The following is a 21,910-nucleotide window of genomic DNA, read 5'->3' as shown; positions in this document are numbered from 1 at the left end:
TCACTTTTTCAAGTTGTGCATGAATGGTGTCTGCCTATCACTACAACAAAAAATTCATTGTACATTAAAAAAATTCATCATTTACTAAAGTTCCAAAACAATTCACCATTCATCAATGTTCCAAAACAGGAACAAAATCCATTTGTCAAGAATATTATCAATTTCCTAGCACTGCTGTTTAGCAAATTTATAAACCTTCTAGCACTTGAGTTTCAGTCTGCACTTGTCAAAAAATCACCTCATTGTCCATGGTACAAAATCCAAGCAAGTAGCTGCATCACACAAGTCTCAAATTCAGTATGCTAATCACAAAAGGGAAAGAACAAGATTGTCATTTATGAATCAAATAGATATCATCATCATTGACAAACAAAATGTAGCGAAGAAACTATTACCAAAACGTACGAACAAAATAACATACATAAATAAACAAAACCAAGATAAGAGAGACTAGTGCTAATTTGGGCATTTGGCAACTTAATTCCGCCTACTCCTGATAAACAATACTGCTTTCCCAAATGGAGGTCTAAATCCCCGTGACCCGCCTAATTTAATTCCAAAGGTTTTGTATTTTCATCTAAATTTTGGTATACACCCAGAAAGACCAATTAATTATATTGGATTCTCAACTACAGGTATAATTTAACTTGATTATCAGTGAACAAGATATGTAAGTAGTAATAGACTAAATAGTAAAGGGAACCAAGATCCAGTATAGGATATTTTCTGCAAGGGGTAAGAAAACAGGATCATAAAAGAACTGGACAAAGAAACTGCAACTATATTTCAAGATTAACAAGTTAAACATCACCTTTTGAGTCTTTAATTTCTTTAATAACCCTACTTTGAGATCACTCCTGCACCAACACAGTTTTTTTTTTTTTTTTTTTTTTTAGTATTTTCTTCAGCAGTATCCTAAAGCCATCATCCATACCAAGACAGTTTTTGGTTTCTTTTAATTTTCTAATACAGTTTTCTAATACAGTATGTGATTGTTCCAATCAAGAGAACCAACCCTTGAACTATGCCCGTCTTGCAAAGTCCTCAGCTGTTCAGAAAAACCAAGCAAATTAGAGTACAGGATGGAGAAGTGGCACCAGAAAAATCAAAGCTAATGCCTAGATCATGAGAAATGTGACAATTTGCAATAAATACATTTCATTTCACTCCAAATAAAGAATATAAAACTCTTAGTTCTAATATTTGTTTTCTAAAATATAGGCCAACTGTACAAGCCATAATCCTTCAAACATGTTCACTTTATGCATTATATCACTATAATAAAATCTTCAATGATACATGCCTCATTCAACCTTGCACTTCACCACTAAACTGGACTTTGTTCTCTTCCAAACTAAATAAAAGGTAAAAGAAACTACCAACTTTATCAGAACTTAAATGGAAAGTAAGAGTTTGAAAGTTTCGTTCCTCCAACCACTCGGGGTGTGAGTGCCTTTATTATTTATTTTTAGGCTTTTTCCTCTCTGATTTAAATTTTCTTTCAGCGAGAATGTGTTTTAAATCTTATTGTTTATCATCTCATTTTTTGTAATAAAATTTTTCTTTATTGACCAGGGTTTCTTACAACTAGTCAAAAATGCTTGTCATCTTTTTTTAACAGAACAACATTAAAAAAGAATGCCAACTTTTCACCATGCCTCATCTAATTACTTACAATAATTTGTTCAAAGAAACAAAAGCATAAATGATCAATAAAATAGAAAAAACGAAAGCATAATTAAAAGAAAACTCTTACCATCCGACAAGATGAAGGGTCTAACAGCTGGATGTGGGAATTACTTAAACCAACAGCAAGATGTACTCCATCCGGTGCCCATCTGACACTTGTCACATGCCCAATTTCCTCATCAATCACAACAAGTGCAGAAGTAGCGCCATTAGCAGCATTCCACAAATATACTGAATTCCCAAAAGCGATAGCGACAATGTTACTGCTACTCCAATCAAGTAAATTCAAATAAAACTCATCTAGGAGCTCAGAAGCAACAAGAATCCTTTCTGGAGACTGTTAAATTACCAAACAAACACATGTCAACAAGAAAGCAATCAATCCAAAACACAAATCAGAATGAGAGCTTAGCAACAAGAAAAAGAAAAAGGAAAGAAAGAAGACCCACTTGGGGAATATATCTCCTAGACTTGTTCTTAAAAGCAAGGATCCTCTTCCTGTAAGCTTCTTTGGCTGGAGAGCATGGTGTTTGGCTTTCCTTTCTTACCATCCCACCGTTGAGCATGTAATGTGCAAAATCAAAATCCATTGCAGATTGGTTGGGAATAAACTTATCCAGCTGCCATCCCAAAAGAACAAGATTAGTGTGAATTTGCAATAAAACCTATATATATATAAAGGCAAAATGACAGGAAAAAATCAGCCATAGAGTTTAAAACCCCGGAGCAGAAAGAGAAGCCTATTGCGATGACAAAAGAAGGCAGGCAAAGATATTAAAAAAAAAAAAGAGAGTATATTTTGAAATCTAATATTTTCTTTATGTGGAACACAAAAACAAAACTTGAAACTGTCGTTACTGTCTTCTACAACTATTTTGGTTCCTTTCGAGTAAAAATTCTTTGTAATCCAAGACAATAGGACATATGATAATATTACATTATTATCTCTTTTCCTCACTTAGAAACCTAACAACTGGAGAAATGAAAATGCTTACCGGTTCACCTTATAGCCTGTTGGCTTATGGTTTGAATTATAAACCCACTAGTCAAGGTTCGAGACTGGTATATATAAAGAGGAAGCTATATGAGAAGTCACAGATGTTAGATTGTGAATCTTTTGGTCATTCTACCCAATCTTGCTCTTCTAAGCCCACTACTAAGCATACACAAAAATGGAGAATGAAGGAGGACGGCTAGACCTAATTCGAATTAGTGGGAGGAAGTTATAAGGGAAAAAGGGAGAAGTGTTGTGGATCCCCCCAATGAGGAATTGTGAAAGGAAAGCCCTAAAATGGCTATACCTATTGCTTCATTATCAAATATATTTGAATTCCCTTCTTCTTTTGATGTGTCTTTGATCACAATCTCATTACACCTCTCTCAAGAGATTATGGGACCTATTGATTATTTGAACTTTATTGGGTCTGTTTCTCTGAATAAAGAAAGAACTACGTAAATCCAAATTTATACAAATAGAAACAAAAACATATTGAGTGTGTTTTCCTTGAATCTTCATGTTGAATCCCATGGAAATCCAAACCAAGAAACCTACAGGACCATGACTTAAAAAATTATCTAATGATGTAAAAAATTCCAGTCGTGCAGAATCTATACAAGTTGAACAAATAAACCCTAAATTTCTGAAAACTTATATTCATAGACAATAAACCATCCAAATATGCTAAAGAAACCCTCACGTGAAATAAAATCAAAATCTAAGAAATTAATGGGAACATCAACCACAAAAATCTAAAGATATTGCAAACAACACTAGATATCGTCAAAAAAAAAAAAAAAAAAAAAAAGAAACATTCAAACATTAGAGGAAGAAACCGTAGTTCACAGTAAATCCAAAAGTCCAAGAAATTCACGAAGACAAACAAAAGAAAGAAAATCAAAAGGGATTCGATACAAAAGCTAAAAGAATTTATACTTTTCTCGTTTTCTTGAATTCATTGCAACGAAACAGAAAGCCGAAAATTTCAATTGGTTTGCGAACATACATAAACACACACAAGCAGATGGAAACACATACTTTTTCGCACAAATTTTACCTTCGAAGTTTCTGATCGGAGAGAGGGAATCGCGACGTTTTTGTGTCCAATTCCTGAATCCAAAATTGATGTTTTAGGAACAGCATATATATATATATATATATAGGGATCGAAATTGTATAAAAACAGAGTAGAAATCCCAGCAAAATGATGAACAAGACTAGAGAGAGAGAGAGAGAGAGAGCAGGAGAGCGTTGATGAATGAGTTGGGTTTAAGAGAAAATTAGCAAATTGTGAGTAAGGTTTTTTTGCGCGAAAATATTTGATTTCAGCAAATATTGCAACGGCCGAAAGCTACTCATAAAAGCGGTTGAACCGCCTTACATTTATATTATTATGATTACTATTTTTATTATTACTATTAGAGTAGTGAAAAAAAAAATAAAAAATCTCAGTCTTTCATTTTTCTCACTTATTATCGGCAACGAAATTAAATAAAATCTCAAAAACTAATTCTAAACAATGGACTATACTAATTAAATATAATATAAATAAAAATAAAAGTTCATGAAAATATTACATATATATATATATATATATATATATATATATATATATATATATATATATATAGGACTTGATGAAAAAATACATACTCTGAAAATTTTAAGAGTTGTGGCTTAGCATTGATCGTTTGGTTTAGAGAGCGAAATGTTGTAACTAAGAAACCCTTAAGAGAGAGAGAGAGAAACGAACGGGGCGTTTTTATGTATGTATGCGTCAAAGAGAGAAGGAAAGAGGAAGACGACGCTAACGTGGAAGAATATGATTCGTTTGATGGAGACTGACAACGCGGAATACAAAAAAGGGTCTGCTGATAGGGAGAGTTTAAGGACGAAAAGGGATTAATTTTTGATACGGAATGTTAAAAGACGAGTTTGGACTCTGGCATTCTCTATACTTTCCCAAAAATCAGAAAAAGTTTTTACGTCATTCATTAATACACGTGTAGCTCGGGCAACGTGAGAACTTGCATTTACGCTTATTACGGTTTAAATGTATGAAGAACGTGAGAACTTGCATTAACTCATTAAACAACATATCAACAACTTCTCCTCCACAACAATCAATCAAAACCTCCACATACGATGATCCAATACTCCCGTGCTTTCAACATTTTAAAACAAGAAATAAAAATGGCCTCCACATGGGCTGATGTAGCAATAAGGTAATAAAGTTCAAGATACACCATAAAATTGGTCACTTAAAGGCATGTGACCCCCCCGAGTATGAGTATAAAAAGCATTACAAATGTGCAATCATAAAAGAATTTTATCGAACATAAAGACCATATAACTTACAAATTTGATGTACTTGATAGCCATGCAATCGACGCTCCCGTTGTCTTTTCCCAGCCCCTAGCGGGAAGATTACATTTGAAGTACATGCAAATCAATTAAAGAAAATATAACACCAAAATATTGTACAAGTGGAGATGGTTAAATGAAAAAACTCAAAAATAAGGGACATATGAGCAGACAACTTTTTTATTAGGCGCTAGTAACCAAAAGCAAGACTCTAAACAAAATAAATAAATAAATGGGGTAACAGTAGTCAACTAAGATTATAGCAAAATCCTTTTTATTACTGTTTCTTTATTTTTTTATTTTTTTAATTGATTGGACTATTTGGACCACCAAAAATCAGAAGGAAGCCCAAAAATTTATTTGAAACAAATTTTCCCAGAAATACATACTTCCCTTCGAAAAATCAATAAAAAAGAAATTCTCAAACAATTTGCATGAAACCAAGTCCATTGGAAGCTTAAACACACAATTTTTCTTCTATCAATTTAAATCAATAAATTTTCTTACCGATTAAATCAGGTTTGAAGGAAAAGATAGGAAAAATTCTGCTTACAAAACAAGGATCATAGCATGTTAAGATCAACTTCAAAAATCCATACTAATTTCAAAATCCAATCAATTTGAGCCAAAACAAAAACCTGTAAACTCATTAATAATAACTGATATCACATAATTTGAAGTGATTATTGTCAATTATGCTCGTGAGTTTGAAACGTATTCGTTCACGTGATCTTTTACAGGTTTTGGACATTTAATAGAGAAACAAACAAGTCTTTTTCTTTGTCATTGTATAAAAAAGAACAAGTGATAAATACCAAAAAGTGCCATACATACCTCATCGGTTCGCAACATAACAAATTGGTCTCTGCTGGTTATATATGACAACACCTCACTTCAGGGACGGATATAAGTTCAAAATCCTTAATAAAGTAGTCCCCAAAGGCTTTGGACATTGCCAATCTGGGGCATTCCTCATTCAACAGCCAAATTTTGTGCACCACAGGCTTGTCGTTTAAACTGAACACTCTCCCTTTGTACTGATTTATCCATTCAGCCTCATCTGTCAAACAATGTTGATAATGTAAACACAATGTTCATATAATTTTTGAGACACAGAGAAAGTGAGGAAGAGAGAGACTCACGAGGTAAATTGTGGTTGAAATAACAGTAAGCTGAACAGGCACCAAGCTGCCATCTCCGGTTGTGATAGCCAATATGCTAAAGAAACCCTCACGTTTGCTATAAATATATGTTCACCCAAAATATTTCAATTTAGGATAATAGGAAGATCAGGTCTGGTACAAATTTTGGGGAAAAATATATCTGCAACAATTCTCCATTAAAAAAAATATAAAAAAAGATAAACACTAGAATTGAACTTCAAAAAGCTATTTTTATTAATTGACGCTCTCTGGCACGCATACGATAAATTAGACACCTGAGAATAGTTTATGTGAATAAGTATATTGCGTGCTCTAGCATTGTGAGGAAACAAGTCATAGTGACTTTAATATGATGTTATTTTCCTAGCCTTCCGTAAGCATGTAACATGTAAGCCCGTCCATTGTCACATAATCCCATAACTTCCTTGCTTTCACGACCCTCTAGCTGCCAGAAAACTCACACACCTATGATTTTTAAATAACACTCCACATAAGACTCATACGAGGACCCAGGAAAATAATTTCAATACCAAAATAAACCACCAGACGAATAATACAGATTCAACTTAGAATAAGTTACATGATACTTAGAAATGTTTTCTAATTAAGTTAGAAATACTATCACAACATAGTTATACTAATGCAGTAGGGGAGCTCCAAGGAATTAATAGTAATTACAAAATAATTCCATATTTAAGGCCTTAACACCTTACAAAATAACTCCATTAGAATTAGCAATTATATAACTATTCTATCCAGGTATAGGAGCCTAGCACTTTCGATGATTATGACCATTCTTGCCGCATCGCGAACAGTGTAACGACCTTACATTTTGAAATTGTGATTCGATTCGTTTAATACGAGGTCGTCCAGGGGGACGTGTTACCGCAGGAGGCCTAAGATGGGAAGCACCTTCACCGTCAGCAGCAGCAGCAGCAGCAACAGCAGCTGGATTCGGCATATCATGCATGGGGACAGAAGACGTGAGATGTTCGCATAGTTTTTGTTATGTTTCAACCCTAAACCATGGATCAACCATCTCATAAATATTTAAAGATAATTCATAGATGGCATAGCATGCATGCGAACAAGGAATCCCACTCATGGTCCACTTCAAACAACTACAAGAATTTTCACTGCCAAATACCACCCTGAATGGTTTTCTGTCTCGATCATATATTGTACACTTAATAGGCGAAACACGCATCGACTGAAAACCAAGTGCTAAGTCTTGGATTTTCTCCTCAATACGATCCCCAACCGGGATAGTCCACTTCTGAACGTCCAAACTCTTTTGGTATAAAAATTTGCTGAGTCTTTGCATGTGTGTATCCATCAGCCTTGTGATTGAAAAAACCCTCTCTTCTTTCACCCATGCATTGAAGGACTCTGCTTGATTGGTGTATAATTTATCCCAACGCTTGGAAATAAACATAACATTTGACCAATGTTCAGGTGAATTCGCCAAAACCCAATCGCACAACTCCCCTCGAAATACCCGCATGGCAGCCAATGCATTCTCATACTCATCTACAGTTCGAGCATATGCAATTTTATCGAGTAATTTTTTCGCATGCTCTTTACCCGAAGCCCTCAATCCTAAACTTTGTCTCCCAAGAATGGATGTAGAAAAATTCGCCGTTAGGTGACGAAGACACCATGAGTGGTATTGGGAGCCAAAAATATCTCTAATACAGCTTATTAGGCTCGGATGCTTGTCGGTTAAGATTGTCACAATGCGACCATCTAGAATCTCTTTCACCTTGCTCAAGAACCAATGCCAATCATCATCATTCTCAGAAGAAACAACAGCATACGCCAAAGGCCACAAGCCATCATTCGCATCGAACCCTGTTGCATCAAGCATTGTTCCTTTATAATTGCCACTCAAGTGGCAAGCATCGATTGCTAACATGGGCTTGCAATAGTTGATGAAACCTTGTATGGAGCACCCATAAGCTACAAACACTCGCTTCAATCTCCTATCATCCGTGCACTCCCACGATGTAATTGTCCCTGGAATATATTCTGCTATTCGTTCACACGACCACGGGACTAAAATATAGCTATCCTTGGGATTTCCCTCTATGATATGACGTGCACACTCCTTAGCTCTCCACAATTGCATGTAAGTCATTTTAGCAGAAAATTCACCGTTTATGTCTGTGGAAATAGTCTTGGGGGTGCATTTAGGATTGTCCTTAACCTTGTTCACAATAGCTCGACCCATTTCCTTCGACCAAAAAATGGCTTTATAATCTGAAATGTCTTGAGCAGTGTGAGTGTGAACATTATTAAACCACTTGATTCTCACTATATCACCACTTCCTTCACAACCAGCTGACAATTTCCATGGACAATTATTAACCTCGCACACAACTCTATAATATTTTTTGCTATTGTCCAAGTACTTGAATCGAAAATGATTACGAAGACCAAACAAAACGAGTGCATCTTTGAAATCATTTGGGCTGTCAAAAAGCTGATCCACGCAAAGAATGTCATCAATGTGTCGGAAAGAATCTCGATGCGCATTTATCGGAGGAAATGAAGACGTTGACGCAACACTTTGCAGAAGACCAATTGGCGATGTGGCTTCAACAAATTGTCTACAAGTGGATAAAAAGGTATATTAAAAATCACATAACCTATGCAGTGCATACATCAATGTATTACTTTAAATATATGTGTCTTACCTTTCACTATGATCAGTAAGAATTGTGCATGATGCAATTACAGGCGCTGCATCTTCCATATACACATTTAGCATGGGACCACTCACTACAAGCATCATTCTAAATCCAGATTCTCCCGTCATCCTCAAAAGTTCATTCTTGTTAGATTCAGTGGTATAATATATGACTTTACTACTCATGTTTGAAGATGAACGTTGTTGTAACTCATTTATAAATGATTCATATGTTGTTGTTGTTGTTATCATAAAAGGGTCTGTGACACCGCCGATGTATATAATTTCCCCATTCTCATTTTTGTCAATTGTCCCATCAAATCGACAATAGCATATAATTTGTCTCTCATCCATTTCTCCAACTGCTTCAAAAATTGACTCATTAGTTAAAAAAAAAAAAAAACTAAATATGAAGTTCAAAAAATAATGAAATATAAAATAATTAAATATCATAATTATATAATGTAATTTAGAGATCTATTTACAGCGAAACACTACCAATTCCCTCAATAGGGATAGGCGGTGTCAAGATTAAACTTTTCCTAAACACACACTATAGACTTTTTTCAAATCAAAATACAACCACAAAATCAATGCCATTGATTACTAGATAATTGTATCACTATGTGTACAACAAACATATATACAAGATGAGGGAGATTATGAGATGAATAGAGAGTTAAATGGGACAATATAAATTGAAAATAAAAAATTGAGAGTTAAATAGAGAGAGAGCAGAGTGTTGAATATTTTTCACACACATAATTTATATGTGTAAGTTTTGAAAATGGGGGAGACAAGTACAAGGGAATGTTGGAATAATAAATTAATACTAAATACATTTTTTTGATAAATTAATACTAAATACATATATTAAAAAAGCCTCATTTATAGAGTTTGCTAGCTTTTGCATCAATCCTATCATGTGCGTAGATGCCTAAAGACACATTACACAGAGGTATACTTTACATGCCATTTGAGAAAGAGGCAACAATCTTGAATAATTCTTGATCTAAATTGAGTTATAATAATTAATTATACATAAAAACTAATTGGACTACCTATGTGTTGGTGGCTTTGAATTTTAACTCCTAAATTCCTAGTTAAAGATTTAAGACTATGGAATGAAGAAATAAAATATGTGTATGTATATATATATGTATGTAATGTGTATATGTATATACACACACAACACTAGATCAAACTTAGAAGAAGTAATTTAAATATATAGAGAATGTTATCGTTAACAAAGGTTGGAATTTGAATAACTGACCAACAAATGATTTTCACACATCACCCATTATGACAAAGAAATATTATTTAATATAAAATAACCATCTATTACGTTGGATTATGATTTATAAACGTATTCAAATGAACACTTGCTGCTCATTGTTATCTTTGGAGTTTATGAGATAAAAGAAAGCTTTTTAAGGTTATCCTTTCCAACTTTTCTATTTCTTATACACTTTGTTTTCTTTTGCTTAACGAAGTATGCCTCCAAGATCACATGTTTTTGAGTCATTTTGACAAATCCATTAAGAGAATAATAATCCACATCAATGGAGCACTGTTTATTTAATTTGCTTCAAAACTGAGGTCCACATTCTACAATGATGAGCAGCAAATTAAGATAAATAGGATGATGAAACCTATATGCTACACACTCAGTCCAGCAGGAAATGATTGAACTATTGCCTACTTTGGTGTCCAGGGCAGGCTAAGAGGTCTCCATCTAATTTAATTATTTAAAAATTGCTAAAATTTAAAGAAATTTTAGTATAATATTGGTTATCTAATTTTAAATGATTTAGCGACGTTAAATAAATAAAATCTAAAGGTCTTAATCCACCAAAATCCAAACTTGATCTCAAATTTTTTATAAGCATTTGATATCAAATTTTTTGGATTTCCATGTTGAGACTAATCCTAAAAGGCTCGTAAACTGATCCAACAAGTCCACCATCAAATACTTATATATGTTTTTTTCTTTTTTCAAAAGCAAAGGAGCATAGATTAATGACGAAAAGAAATAAAATCCAATTGCAATATGTTCAATATATACACACAGATATATATACATATGTGTGCATGTGTTCACGAGTGTGTGTGAAAAAGGAATCAAGACGAAGGAATTGAACAGAAAAAGTTACGATTTGCTTACTGATCAGACAAAGGAATCTGAGCCATGTGTTATCATTTAGGGCTTAAGACTTGCTTCGATTGATGGCAAACTGGAGGAGGTTTGATTGAAAGTGTATCAGTCTTTAATGAATAATACCACAAACATAAATATGCATATATTTCAGATTCATCAACACAAATAATCCTAGTTAGTTGTTAGGATAATAAGACTTCAAAGCCACACAAGTGGCATAATTCATAATTCATCTAATGATAATTTATATGAAGTAAATTAAGTTTCTTCAGGTCTCTGACTTTTAAGCTGTTTCTCAACTGTGCCTTAGTTTTATTTGATTATAGGTTTTGATTTTTCTTTGTTCAGTAGTTGATTAATGCTAAGGATCAGCTGATATGCTGAGTTGGTGGTATGTTGCACCGTGGCAGAATACTCTAATTGGTTTAATATATTATCTTGCACCAGTATGTATTTAGTAGTTCTGCTTATGTGAACAAATGATTCTTGTATGTGAACAAATGATTCTTGGGGACAGGCAGTAAAACACATTACCAATTAGGTTCTGCTGAGGATTTAGTCTGCAGTCATCAAAGAGCCTTGAATATATAGCTTGAATGAAAAAAGCTACCAAAACAAATAAAATCATTCTTCTTTGGCCCTCTGACTATGTGGGCATGGAAGATTCCCGTAAATAGTCTGGTTATCTTAAAATTGAACAAATTGTTAAGTTTCAGAATTCTTTCTAATAGGAACCATTTTTTATTTTTTGTATTACTTACTTTTTCCACTTCTATTACCACCCTTCCCCATCCAAGCGACTCAGCTTGAGTGGTATCTCATGTCGCTTCCAAATAAGGATTCAATTTCCATGTAAAAAATAATAGTAAAAAATTGATAAATTCTGACTCTTTTTGTAGGAGGATACAGATATAGCTGATTTTACATAGATATTATTTTCTAACGGAGTGAATTGATACTACTCATAGCTATCGAGCAATATTGTGGTGTGTATTGGTTGTAACTGACAATGTGAATTTAAAATTTCAAATGGATATAACCATGGTCAGTATTAATGGTTTTAACTAAATTTTGATATTTCCATTAAAATGGTATCTCTCTTTGATTTTGGATCATGTGTGTGGTTATTAAATTATATGTTGATTTGTAAGGTTGCTTTCAGATTTGGACGAAAATAAAATGAAAATCTTGATAGTTTGTTAATGTAATGAGCTTAAAAATTTAAAATTATATGCTTTGAATATATATCTATATCAGTCCAAGGCAACTACTGCTTAATGATAAATAATCCGTGAAACTACTTTGATCATATGGAGCTTATTAGTTGCATCATGATTACTACTAGTTTTGTGTATGTGTTCCATTATGTACTAGTGAATGTGTGGTATTTAGGCCTATGGCCAGTGTGTGTGTGTTAAAATCATTTATAAACATACATATATATGACAAAGTCGTGTTATGTTTAAATGTTTCAGCCCAACTTTTATAAAAATCAGAACAAATTCATGTTGGTTTGGATGACTCCTAAAGGTTTTTTTTTTGGAAGGTTAAACAAGTATTATTATATCATTTCTCTCATTCCTTCTCTTTCTCTTTTCAAATCGAGGTACGTTAGGGTTTTCTCTCCCCTAATGGCACACGTGTTCTATGGACCTGTATTAGAGTATAGTTCACACTATGATTCTTAAGATTGATGTGCTTATTGACGGTCTAGTGCTGTTTCAATCTCCTCCTAACAGCACTTAACATAATCATAAATTAGATTTAGCTCAGCCATTTTGTCTTGAAGTTTTTCCTCAATCTCATTGGGAAGCTATTCATGTAGTGGCTGAAATATGTTTGTTTTCTTATGATCCAAACACACTCAAACAAACACCAAACAGTGACCAATAGCTAGCCGCAGAAGTTACAATAGGTGTAGCTAGCCTATGACAAGTGTGTTTGTGTTAAAATCTAGGTCATACAATTCTTTTTAACAGGTGTAAATCTAGCTCCCATTCTCACGATTTGTTTGTAATTTAATTTTGTTGCTTTTGCGCTCTATCTACCACTTTATACGACTTAGTATAAAACCAAATATAAATATAAACTTACTGAATTTTTCTGTTACTATCAAATACCATTAAAGCAAAATTACAAAATTATACCCTCCCTCACAAGAAACAAAATTTTAAGAATTTATTAATCATTCTAATCGATTGCAATAGGCTGCCAACATAGTTAATTGAGAGTCGATAATTCAAAGAGCATTTCATTTTATCTTTGTCCAATCTGAAAGCAAACTTACAAATCAACACATAATTTCATAATCACACACATGATCCAAAATCAAAGAGAGATACCATTTTAATGGAAATATAAAAAAATAAGATGTTTGAATACAATTGAAAATCAAAAAATAAAAGTACATGAAGCACTAGATTTAAAATTAGATTCCTCATAAGTACAAATAATTCTTTGAGACTATGCTTTCATGAGTACAAATAATTATTTGGGAGCTCCGAGAATTAGTGGGGTAAAACCATGTATATCTCGATTGCGAGAAAAATATATAATGCAGCTAAAAGAGCATAGGCAGATTTAATAAAGCAATCCCCACAAAAATCTATAAACTCTACCATGTTTGAAGGCTTTTCTCTTAAAAAAGACTTTAGTAGTACTACACTTATCTGTTTCCTATTGAAAACTTTAAATCACCCATTAGCTGTTTTGATTTTGATTTTGATTTTGATTTTGATTCCTTTCCTGGTGCAAAGAGATATAGTATCCGTATTCACCTTCACATAAAGGTGGTGTCTTTGGTTTGATTGTAGTGCCAGAGTTTTGGACCAAAAAAAATCAGATCCACCTCAAAGAGAGAGAGAGAGCTCTCTCATGTAGCCTTTTCAAAACAGAGCAAAATACAAAGAAATATTGTCAGTGTTCCCTCAACCTCTTCACTCCTCATTTATGAAACCTGTCTTTCTTTATTTATTTGACATCAAAGCTCTATCAAGTGAAATTCTCAACTCAACTCACAATATTATATATATATATATATATATATATATATATATATATATATATATAATATGTTTTTGGAGTAAGTGTTGTGATTCTGTACACAATAGGAGATTATTTATTATCTATTATTAGAAAATCGAACAGATAAAATGAGAAACTTTGGGAATACCCCCCTAAGGTAGTGTGTTTAATTGTGGCATTCATATTAAGTCATCAATTTAATATGTACGTTCCAAAATATATTTATATATATGCATGGGTGTAGAATATATTAGATAAAAAAATAAGCATGATGCATCTTAATTTTGATATTTATACAAAAAGTAGTGTTACTCTTCAATTTAGTTCTAACTTCTATTTCTACTTTGATTCCAAATAATGCAAAGAGGTGTCATATTCTGATCTGGTATAGAGAATGCTACTCAAAACCTAATTCTCATAAAGCTTAATTTCTCTATTAAGCTCTCTTCTTCGCACTTCTTCAGCTCTCACGGCTGTTGGGGAAGTTCTTGAAAAATCGGCAAACTCTCTCTCATCTCCCAGAGAAATGCTGCCCAGAATTGACGAGAGTGGCAGGTTTTGCAGCCCCAGAGCCGCCAAAGAGCTCACCTTGTATGTCCCCCTCTTACCAATTTTTGTTTTTCTGTGTGTGTATATATATAGAGAGTTCGGGCTATTTGTTTTGGTTCTTTGATGGGTTGAAAATTGATTGAATTTCAATGTCAGGATAATTATTTATGCGGCGTGTTTGGAGGGTTATGACCCAATTCGGCTATTCGAGAAGAGAATCAACGCCCGAAGAGGTATTAGTATTACCAATGCTATGTCTTGTTTTATGACAATATGTTTATCTTTTTGGGTTTTTCTGCATCCCTTTTGATAAAACTGAATAAGTACTTAATTAATTTATTTATTATTATTTATATAACTGGTGTTTAGATAACTACCTACTGCTTTATATTTTCTCTTTTCCATCTCGTTAGAAACTAAATAACTTCCAAAGCATCAGTCTTGGATAGAATTTTGATCGAAATTTACTTCTTTCTTTCATTCTCTCTTTCTTTTCCCGTAAATAAAATTTAGACGTAAAGGTCATATAACAGTTTTCCCATTATTGTTCGTGTCTTGTATTTTCAACTGAATTTGGGCTTAGGTATAAAGCAGCTTGCACTCTTCACCGGTTAGGGGGGGGGGGGGGGGGGGAACTTGTGAGCATATCTTGAAATTTGCTGTTTAAACCCATTCAAATTTCATGAACAGATGGTGAAGAAATCTTTTCCATTTCTGGTCATTGCATGGCAATATCTTAGACTAAATTTTTTAATCGTTCAAAAATGTTAACATATTCAATCAGTCTACTAAAAAGAATTATTTATCTAATTTATTCAAATGTTGGTAATTATCAGACACCAAGGCCATCATTGACATGCTCTAAAATGCTATGTTTCCCTAGTGAAAACATTTACCAAAGACTTCCAACCTTGTAAGCTAAGGCACAAATCATAGCATAACCATGAAGATTTGTTACTTCATCTCTGAGTCACAGTCCAAAGATCCAAACAGAGTAGCTTCTTCCCTTTTGTTTTATATTGAGAACTAAAATCTTTATTAGTGATTCTTAACACCCAAGATATTAATCATGAAATTATTATAAAGCATTTTCATTTAATTGAACCAAACTCAAATTTTATATGTAATTACATTTCAACCACTAAACCACAACAAATATAGTATGTATGAAAAACCTGTTTTTAATTTAATATTGTAGAACCAATACTAGTAATCTTAAACAATTCTTTTATCAAGCAAATGTAAATGGGAATGTAGATTTCACAAACATTTGATAACAAGTGTCCCTACCCAAAGACTATCACATGCATGCCTCTTTACAGTTTACATTTATTGATTGTATCATAAGGTCTCCAGAGCAAATGACTTATGAAGATAGGATTTAAGCTTGTTACCTTGGCACAATCTAGTTAGCTAACTAGTGAAATCCAACAAAAAGCCTGTAGGCACCAAACGTATTGCCACTTGCTTCCACATGGTCCTAGTAAATTTAAAGAACATGAATTATTTGGATTTAGGGACATTGAATCTCTACTATACACAGGCAGGCATTAACAGTACAACGTTTAAGTTTTAAGATCAGATTAATGTTCTATAAAAAAAATTCAGCAGGTAAGAATGCGTTATATTGTTGAAAAATAAAGGATATAAAACAAGAAGCTTAAAAAATGCAACCAAAACTTTCAATAACAACTGAGAGGAAGCAAACAAAAAACTCCAACAGCCCAAGAGTACAAACAACCTCTCATAATAATCTGGGTATGACCCACCCACCTAAGAAACCCTAATTTTAGAAAACCCAATAGCCTACAATAGGAAGAAAACACAAATTCAAGAACCATTACAACAAAAAAGCTTAAAAAACACCGAATCATCATAACTCAATACAAAATTACAGCCGGAAAAAGAAAAAAAGAAAAATTCAATTGAAACAATGAAAATGCACTGACAAATGTACGGTTTTGAAGCTCACCGAGAACCCTTGATCCCTCTTCTGAGCCAAGTGTTGCTGCACTGAAAAGAAAAGTTGGGTTTCTCAATTCCTAGAGCGATGAAGCTAGAGAGGAGAGAGGGTGGAAGGACTGGCTTAGAAAGAGTTATTGAGAAAGAGAGAGAGAGCAACGATGAGAGAGAAACGGCTCTTGCACGAATGAGAGAGAGAATTCAGTGAGGGTTAGGGCAGAGAGAGAGAGGGGTTTGTTGATCGCTGCTGTTTACAGAGAAGGGGGGAGAGATAGGCCAGCATGAATGGAATGTGACGAGGAATTAGGGCTTGAAAATAGGCAAGTGTACAAAAGGGTATTTTAGGCAACACATAAAATAGGAAGAAGGGTATATTAGGCAACAAAAATATGAAACAGTATTTTTCCATGTGCCACCTCAGCTTTTGGGTCAAACACATTTTAGAGAAACTTTGGGACTTTGACTCAGCCTCTAAGTAAATATGGTGCTCTAACCCTATTTATATGTAATAATCCTTATTTATTAATTACTGGTCTACCAACAGTCCACTGATGGCCTTTAAACTTCGCAAGTATCATTATCAGTTTGCTTCTATTGCTCCTTTTTCTTGCATTTGTAGCAACAGAAACTAGCTGCCCAAAAACACCTTCTTGAATTTTGGTCACTTTGCTGTGGCTTTTAACTATATAAAATTTAAAAGGCAGGACCTCTGATTGGTTTAGAGCTGTATTTGGTTGGTTCAAAGAACCAAAAAAAAAAAAGGTTTAGCAAAATAAACAGTGCTGCTGTCCTTAGTATTTTTAGTTGTGAGATGCTTGAACTTTCTTTTCTGCCAATCTAATGGGAAATCAATTTGTTTGGAACTCCTTCACCCTTTTCATATTGGTGCTAATCAAAGAAATGCAAACTGATAACTAATGTAGGACAGAGAAAATGAGATAAAAAATTAAAAAGAATGATATTGAAGTTTAGGCGTGTTCCAAAAATCCATCAGGATCATTACTTGGTGCAATTGGATACGAGTTTTAATCTAAGAACAGACTCAAAGTTTGTCTGTCTTCCGTCTTCCTCTCTTAGCAGCTGATGTAAGCTAGACATACACGGAGTAATGCACTAAAAATAGAGGGGGGGGGGGGGTGGAAATAATTTTGGGCCATTTAACTCTTTACCTCAAGAACTGGAAAGTTAGGGCCCATCATTTGTATATTATTGAAGGAAGGATGCTAACTTTTACAATCTTTTAGGAATTTTTATTCCTCCAACTAGGGTCACATATGATTTTTTCATGCACATGGATATTCCAATTCAAATGCAAGTTAGTGATTTTCGATATAGAATTATAAATATGAATAAGGATTCTGATCCTATTTGTATCTTAATTTGGGATACTTGGAAAAGTAAAGCTTTATGGTTTTCTGTGTAACTGAATGTACAAAATGATTGTATTTGGGGCTTTTGGCACACATAGGAGTTGGGTTGCTTGTTATCTTATGTATATTATGCCTATATATTTAACATTGAACTATAATCTGATATATGTAACAAAGGACATGCATGAAAATTTGTTTTTTATCCTGTTTAATTATGTTTTCTTCAGCAAATTCTGAGTATTTTAACTATGAAAATCCATGCTAGTGGAAAGATTGTAGGATAACATTTGGGATTTCAGTTCAGTCAACGTATAAAAAAAGCATGAACTCTTCAAAAACAAGCAAACCTAATTACAAAAGAAGAAGAAGAAAAATAAAAAAATAAAAAATAAAAAAAACATTTGATTAATTAAGTATCTACTTTATGAAAATTTTGCCTTTGTTGGTGGGAAAAAACTGAGTTTTAAAAATTAATTTTGTCACAAACAAGAGAGCAACATTTTGTTACGCACATTTCAAACATATACAACAAACAGAGCAAAAACAATCTTGATTGCAGAATAGAAATTATATATATATGAATGCATAATAGAAATTATAAGAGGAGAATATATATAAGCATAACCTACATGAAAATCAGACATCCAATTGGAAAAAAAAAAAAAATTATAGCACTAAATCAGGACCATAATCATCTAAAAAATAAACGTGTGTTAAGAGAGAGAGAGAGTACTTACCATATTACTAGAATAACAATAAATGAATGGCAGAAGTGGAGAAGTGCTTCGCTGGGTTACAGAGAGGGCGCACCAACGACGGTTAGACGTGGAGAAGTGTTTCGCTGTTACAGAGGGGGAAAGAGAGAGGGCTTGAATGAGGGTTAGGGCTCAACGGCTATGCTTTAATCCTGTTATAGATAGGGGGGGAGAGAGAGAGAGGGCTCTTGAGGGCTCTTCACAAATGAGATGAGGGAGGGTTAGGGTTCCATGTTCGGTGATGCTGTGTTTGCCTGGGCTTGCTTCGCTGGATTTCTGATGCACGACTGAGTGTATTTTAGGGCAACAATGCTTTAGAGTTGGGTGACCAAATTAAACGGGGGCAATAAGGTAAATGTGCTGGAATAGTGAGAAGGGCATTTTAGGCACCACAAGTTTTAAACAGTAATAATTCATGTGCCATGTCATCAATTTAGTCAACCTCATTTTTAAGAAATATGAGACTTTTACTCAGCCTCTTAGTAAATATGGAACCCTAACCCCATTTATATGTAATAATCCCTTGAATTTATGCCATTGATTTTGACTCTTAATCTTTTTCAATTCGTGTGCTTTAGCAATGCATACATAAAAATAGTCTATAAGTCCATATTAAATTACTGAATACCATTTTTGAATTTTCCATAACTATTTCTATAAGAAAAATTTAAATTAAGAATCTTTTTATAATTAAGCAAAAGTTGTGTGGTACATTTTATAAAGGGTTAATTACAACGACACCCCCTGAGGTTTGACATAATGACAATCATATATAAGTTGGCCCATTTTTGAACTATGACATCCCTTAAATTTGATAAAGTTAACAATACCACCCCTATCACCTCTTATACAAAGTAAATTGACCCTATTACCCTTTGACTTTTGAATTGACCAATTTGAATAATAAAATTACCACTTTAACCTTCCTAATTATTTTAATGGACAAAACTGACCCTTTATACTCTCTTTCTATACACACACACACTGTGTGTCCGAAAATCAACTTGATTTAGGTTCAAAGAATCCACAAAAACAAAGAACCAGAAGCAATATATATACGTGTGTGTGTGTGTGTGAGAGAGAGAGAGAGAGAGAGAGAGAGAGATAAAACATATCAAGTGAAACCATTACCTGTAATTAAATCTGAAGACCAACAATAGACTCTTATCACCAACTTCCAACATCATCATCTCTGCAAAATCCAAAGCCCATTGTTTAAAAAATAATAATAATAAAATGCCCTGAATGAAGAAGGTGAAGGAGGCGATTGTGAGTGGCATTTGGGGGTATACATATCACTCTTATATATACATATAAACCATACAATTGCATTATATATATATAGCTACAAAAAGAAAATGATACTTAAATATATAATAGATACAGAAAGAAGATCCCAAAAAAAAAAAAAATCAGCCACCCTTTTTATCTTAGAATTCTAGTAGCAGCAGTGTGTTACTGTCAAATTATGCTTCCGTCAAATTATCTTCCATTTTTGCATAGACACTGAACATCATTTACTTTGTCTCCGAACCTTAATTAATGATCAACTACTGCTTTTGCATTGGATCCCAAATATTTATTAACTTAAATTTCAATTCTAATTTTGAATTTTTTAATTTTTATTTATTTATTTTTGGTTAATTCATGTGCAACAGAGGGGCTTCGAACCAAAGAAGGGCGAGAAAATCTTTCGGGGCCAGGAACGTACTGCATATGAACGCGGAAGATGGCAGTGGTGGAGTTGCTGGGGAAATCAATAATCTTAGCACTCAATTGGAAAACCCAATCCAATAATAACGCCTGAAAATTGGAGACAAACATTCATCCGTGATCTTCAATTCCATAGGATACGCTTTATTACTCCACCGCCACCACCAGTACCGCCTTGGGCCACCAATACTTACCCAAAATTTTCGATTAGCAATATTTCTCTGCGACTCCCAAAATAGTAGCGATCTCTAAGAAAACACGAAATCAACCCAAGTAAAAAAACTATAAGATCTGCTGGAATTGACAACAAAATTCGCAATCGGCCGGTGACACCGAGGAGGAGGAGGATGGAGGCAGTGGTGCTGCACAAAGCCGACGACATCGATATAGGGTGGATTTTAGTGGTGAATGAGAGAGAAGGATTGGGTTGTGGCGATGATGGGTAGTGTAAGGGTGGATAGAAGGTAGGCATGGTGGGAGGAGGTGGGAGTGGCCATGGTGATGGTGGGTATATGTGTGTGTGTGTGTGTGTGTGTATATATATGTGTGTGCATACATATAATAGAAGCCGTTTTTGCTTTATTTGCAGAAGTAAGGTGAATCATATATAAGGTGAGCGGTGGTGGCGGTGAGTGGAGAGGGAATGGGTAGACGGCGATGGAGGTGGTGGCGGCGATTAAGGAGACTGAGAGGTTAGAGAGAGAAAGTACGATATATGGGTTAAATTATTATTATTATTTTTTTATTTTTTTTCCAACAAGGGTATTTTGGTCACCTAATGGTTTGCATATTTTAGATCAAAATATGAATAAAATATTAAAGGGGCTCTGTTTGGCTTCAAAATATGACAAGGGGTTGTTCGAATATGAGCTAACTATCATATGATTGTCAATATAACAAATTTCAGGGGGTGTGATTGTAATTAACCCTTTTATAAATTATTAAGATTAGAATGGTTTTTAAGCAAAATAGGGATTCCAAGCCAGATCTATCCCCGTTGTTCTGGATATCTACTCGTCCTGCACGGAGAGGGAGAGGTGTGGGTTAAAAAAAAAATTGGTTTATATTTATTGTTGTTGGAAAATTAATAGATCTAAAATTTTAACTTTAAAAGGCGTACAAATACAAAAAATTTGGTAACAATTTTCAAATAACAGAGAAGAAGTATAGAAGAGTAAAATGTACGTAAATACTTACCGAAAAAGAAAAAAAAAAATGTAAATAACAAATTAATTAGACGAACTTGAACATGATAGATCTCCCGTAATAATGATAATAATAATAAATAAATAAAATACTTTCTATTCAATTTTTTTTTTTTTTTTTTGAATGTTCAAATTCATATATAAAAAAAAACAGTAAATGTACAAGCATTGAGTTGGTAACCATCCATGTGGTTGTGGAGGGACCGGCGAAAGGAAAACTAAATGAGAATAAGTGGTTATTAAAAAAAATTCTGAATCCAAAATAACTTAAA

The 21,910-nt window shown here is 33.7% G+C and overlaps 2 protein-coding genes across 2 annotated transcripts; both read right to left on the bottom strand.

The window, feature by feature from the left end:
* Nucleotides 1–976: 976 nt before the first annotated feature.
* LOC132296168 (cell division cycle 20.2, cofactor of APC complex-like) lies at nucleotides 977–7,174 on the bottom strand. Its single transcript, XM_059794392.1, has 5 exons — nucleotides 7,027–7,174; nucleotides 5,944–6,110; nucleotides 2,139–2,309; nucleotides 1,757–2,026; nucleotides 977–1,048 (listed from the first exon to the last, which is right to left on the bottom strand). Exons 1-5 carry the CDS (start codon nucleotides 7,172–7,174, stop codon nucleotides 977–979), a joined length of 828 nt encoding a protein of 275 aa, XP_059650375.1.
* Nucleotides 7,175–7,219: 45 nt separating this feature from the next.
* On the bottom strand, nucleotides 7,220–9,256 carry LOC132296167 (uncharacterized). Its single transcript, XM_059794391.1, has 2 exons — nucleotides 8,910–9,256; nucleotides 7,220–8,822 (listed from the first exon to the last, which is right to left on the bottom strand). The coding sequence occupies exons 1-2, from the start codon at nucleotides 9,254–9,256 to the stop codon at nucleotides 7,220–7,222; spliced, it is 1,950 nt and encodes a 649-aa protein (XP_059650374.1).
* Nucleotides 9,257–21,910: the final 12,654 nt, after the last annotated feature.

Source organism: Cornus florida, unplaced genomic scaffold, assembly GCF_030987335.1.
Source record: "Cornus florida cultivar Cherokee Brave unplaced genomic scaffold, ASM3098733v1 CherokeeBrave_3.0.0_Hap2_Chr02, whole genome shotgun sequence".
NCBI lineage: Eukaryota > Viridiplantae > Streptophyta > Magnoliopsida > Cornales > Cornaceae > Cornus > Cornus florida.
The sequence above is the reverse complement of the archived record's forward strand: the minus strand, read 5'-3'. Positions and strand labels throughout refer to the sequence as shown.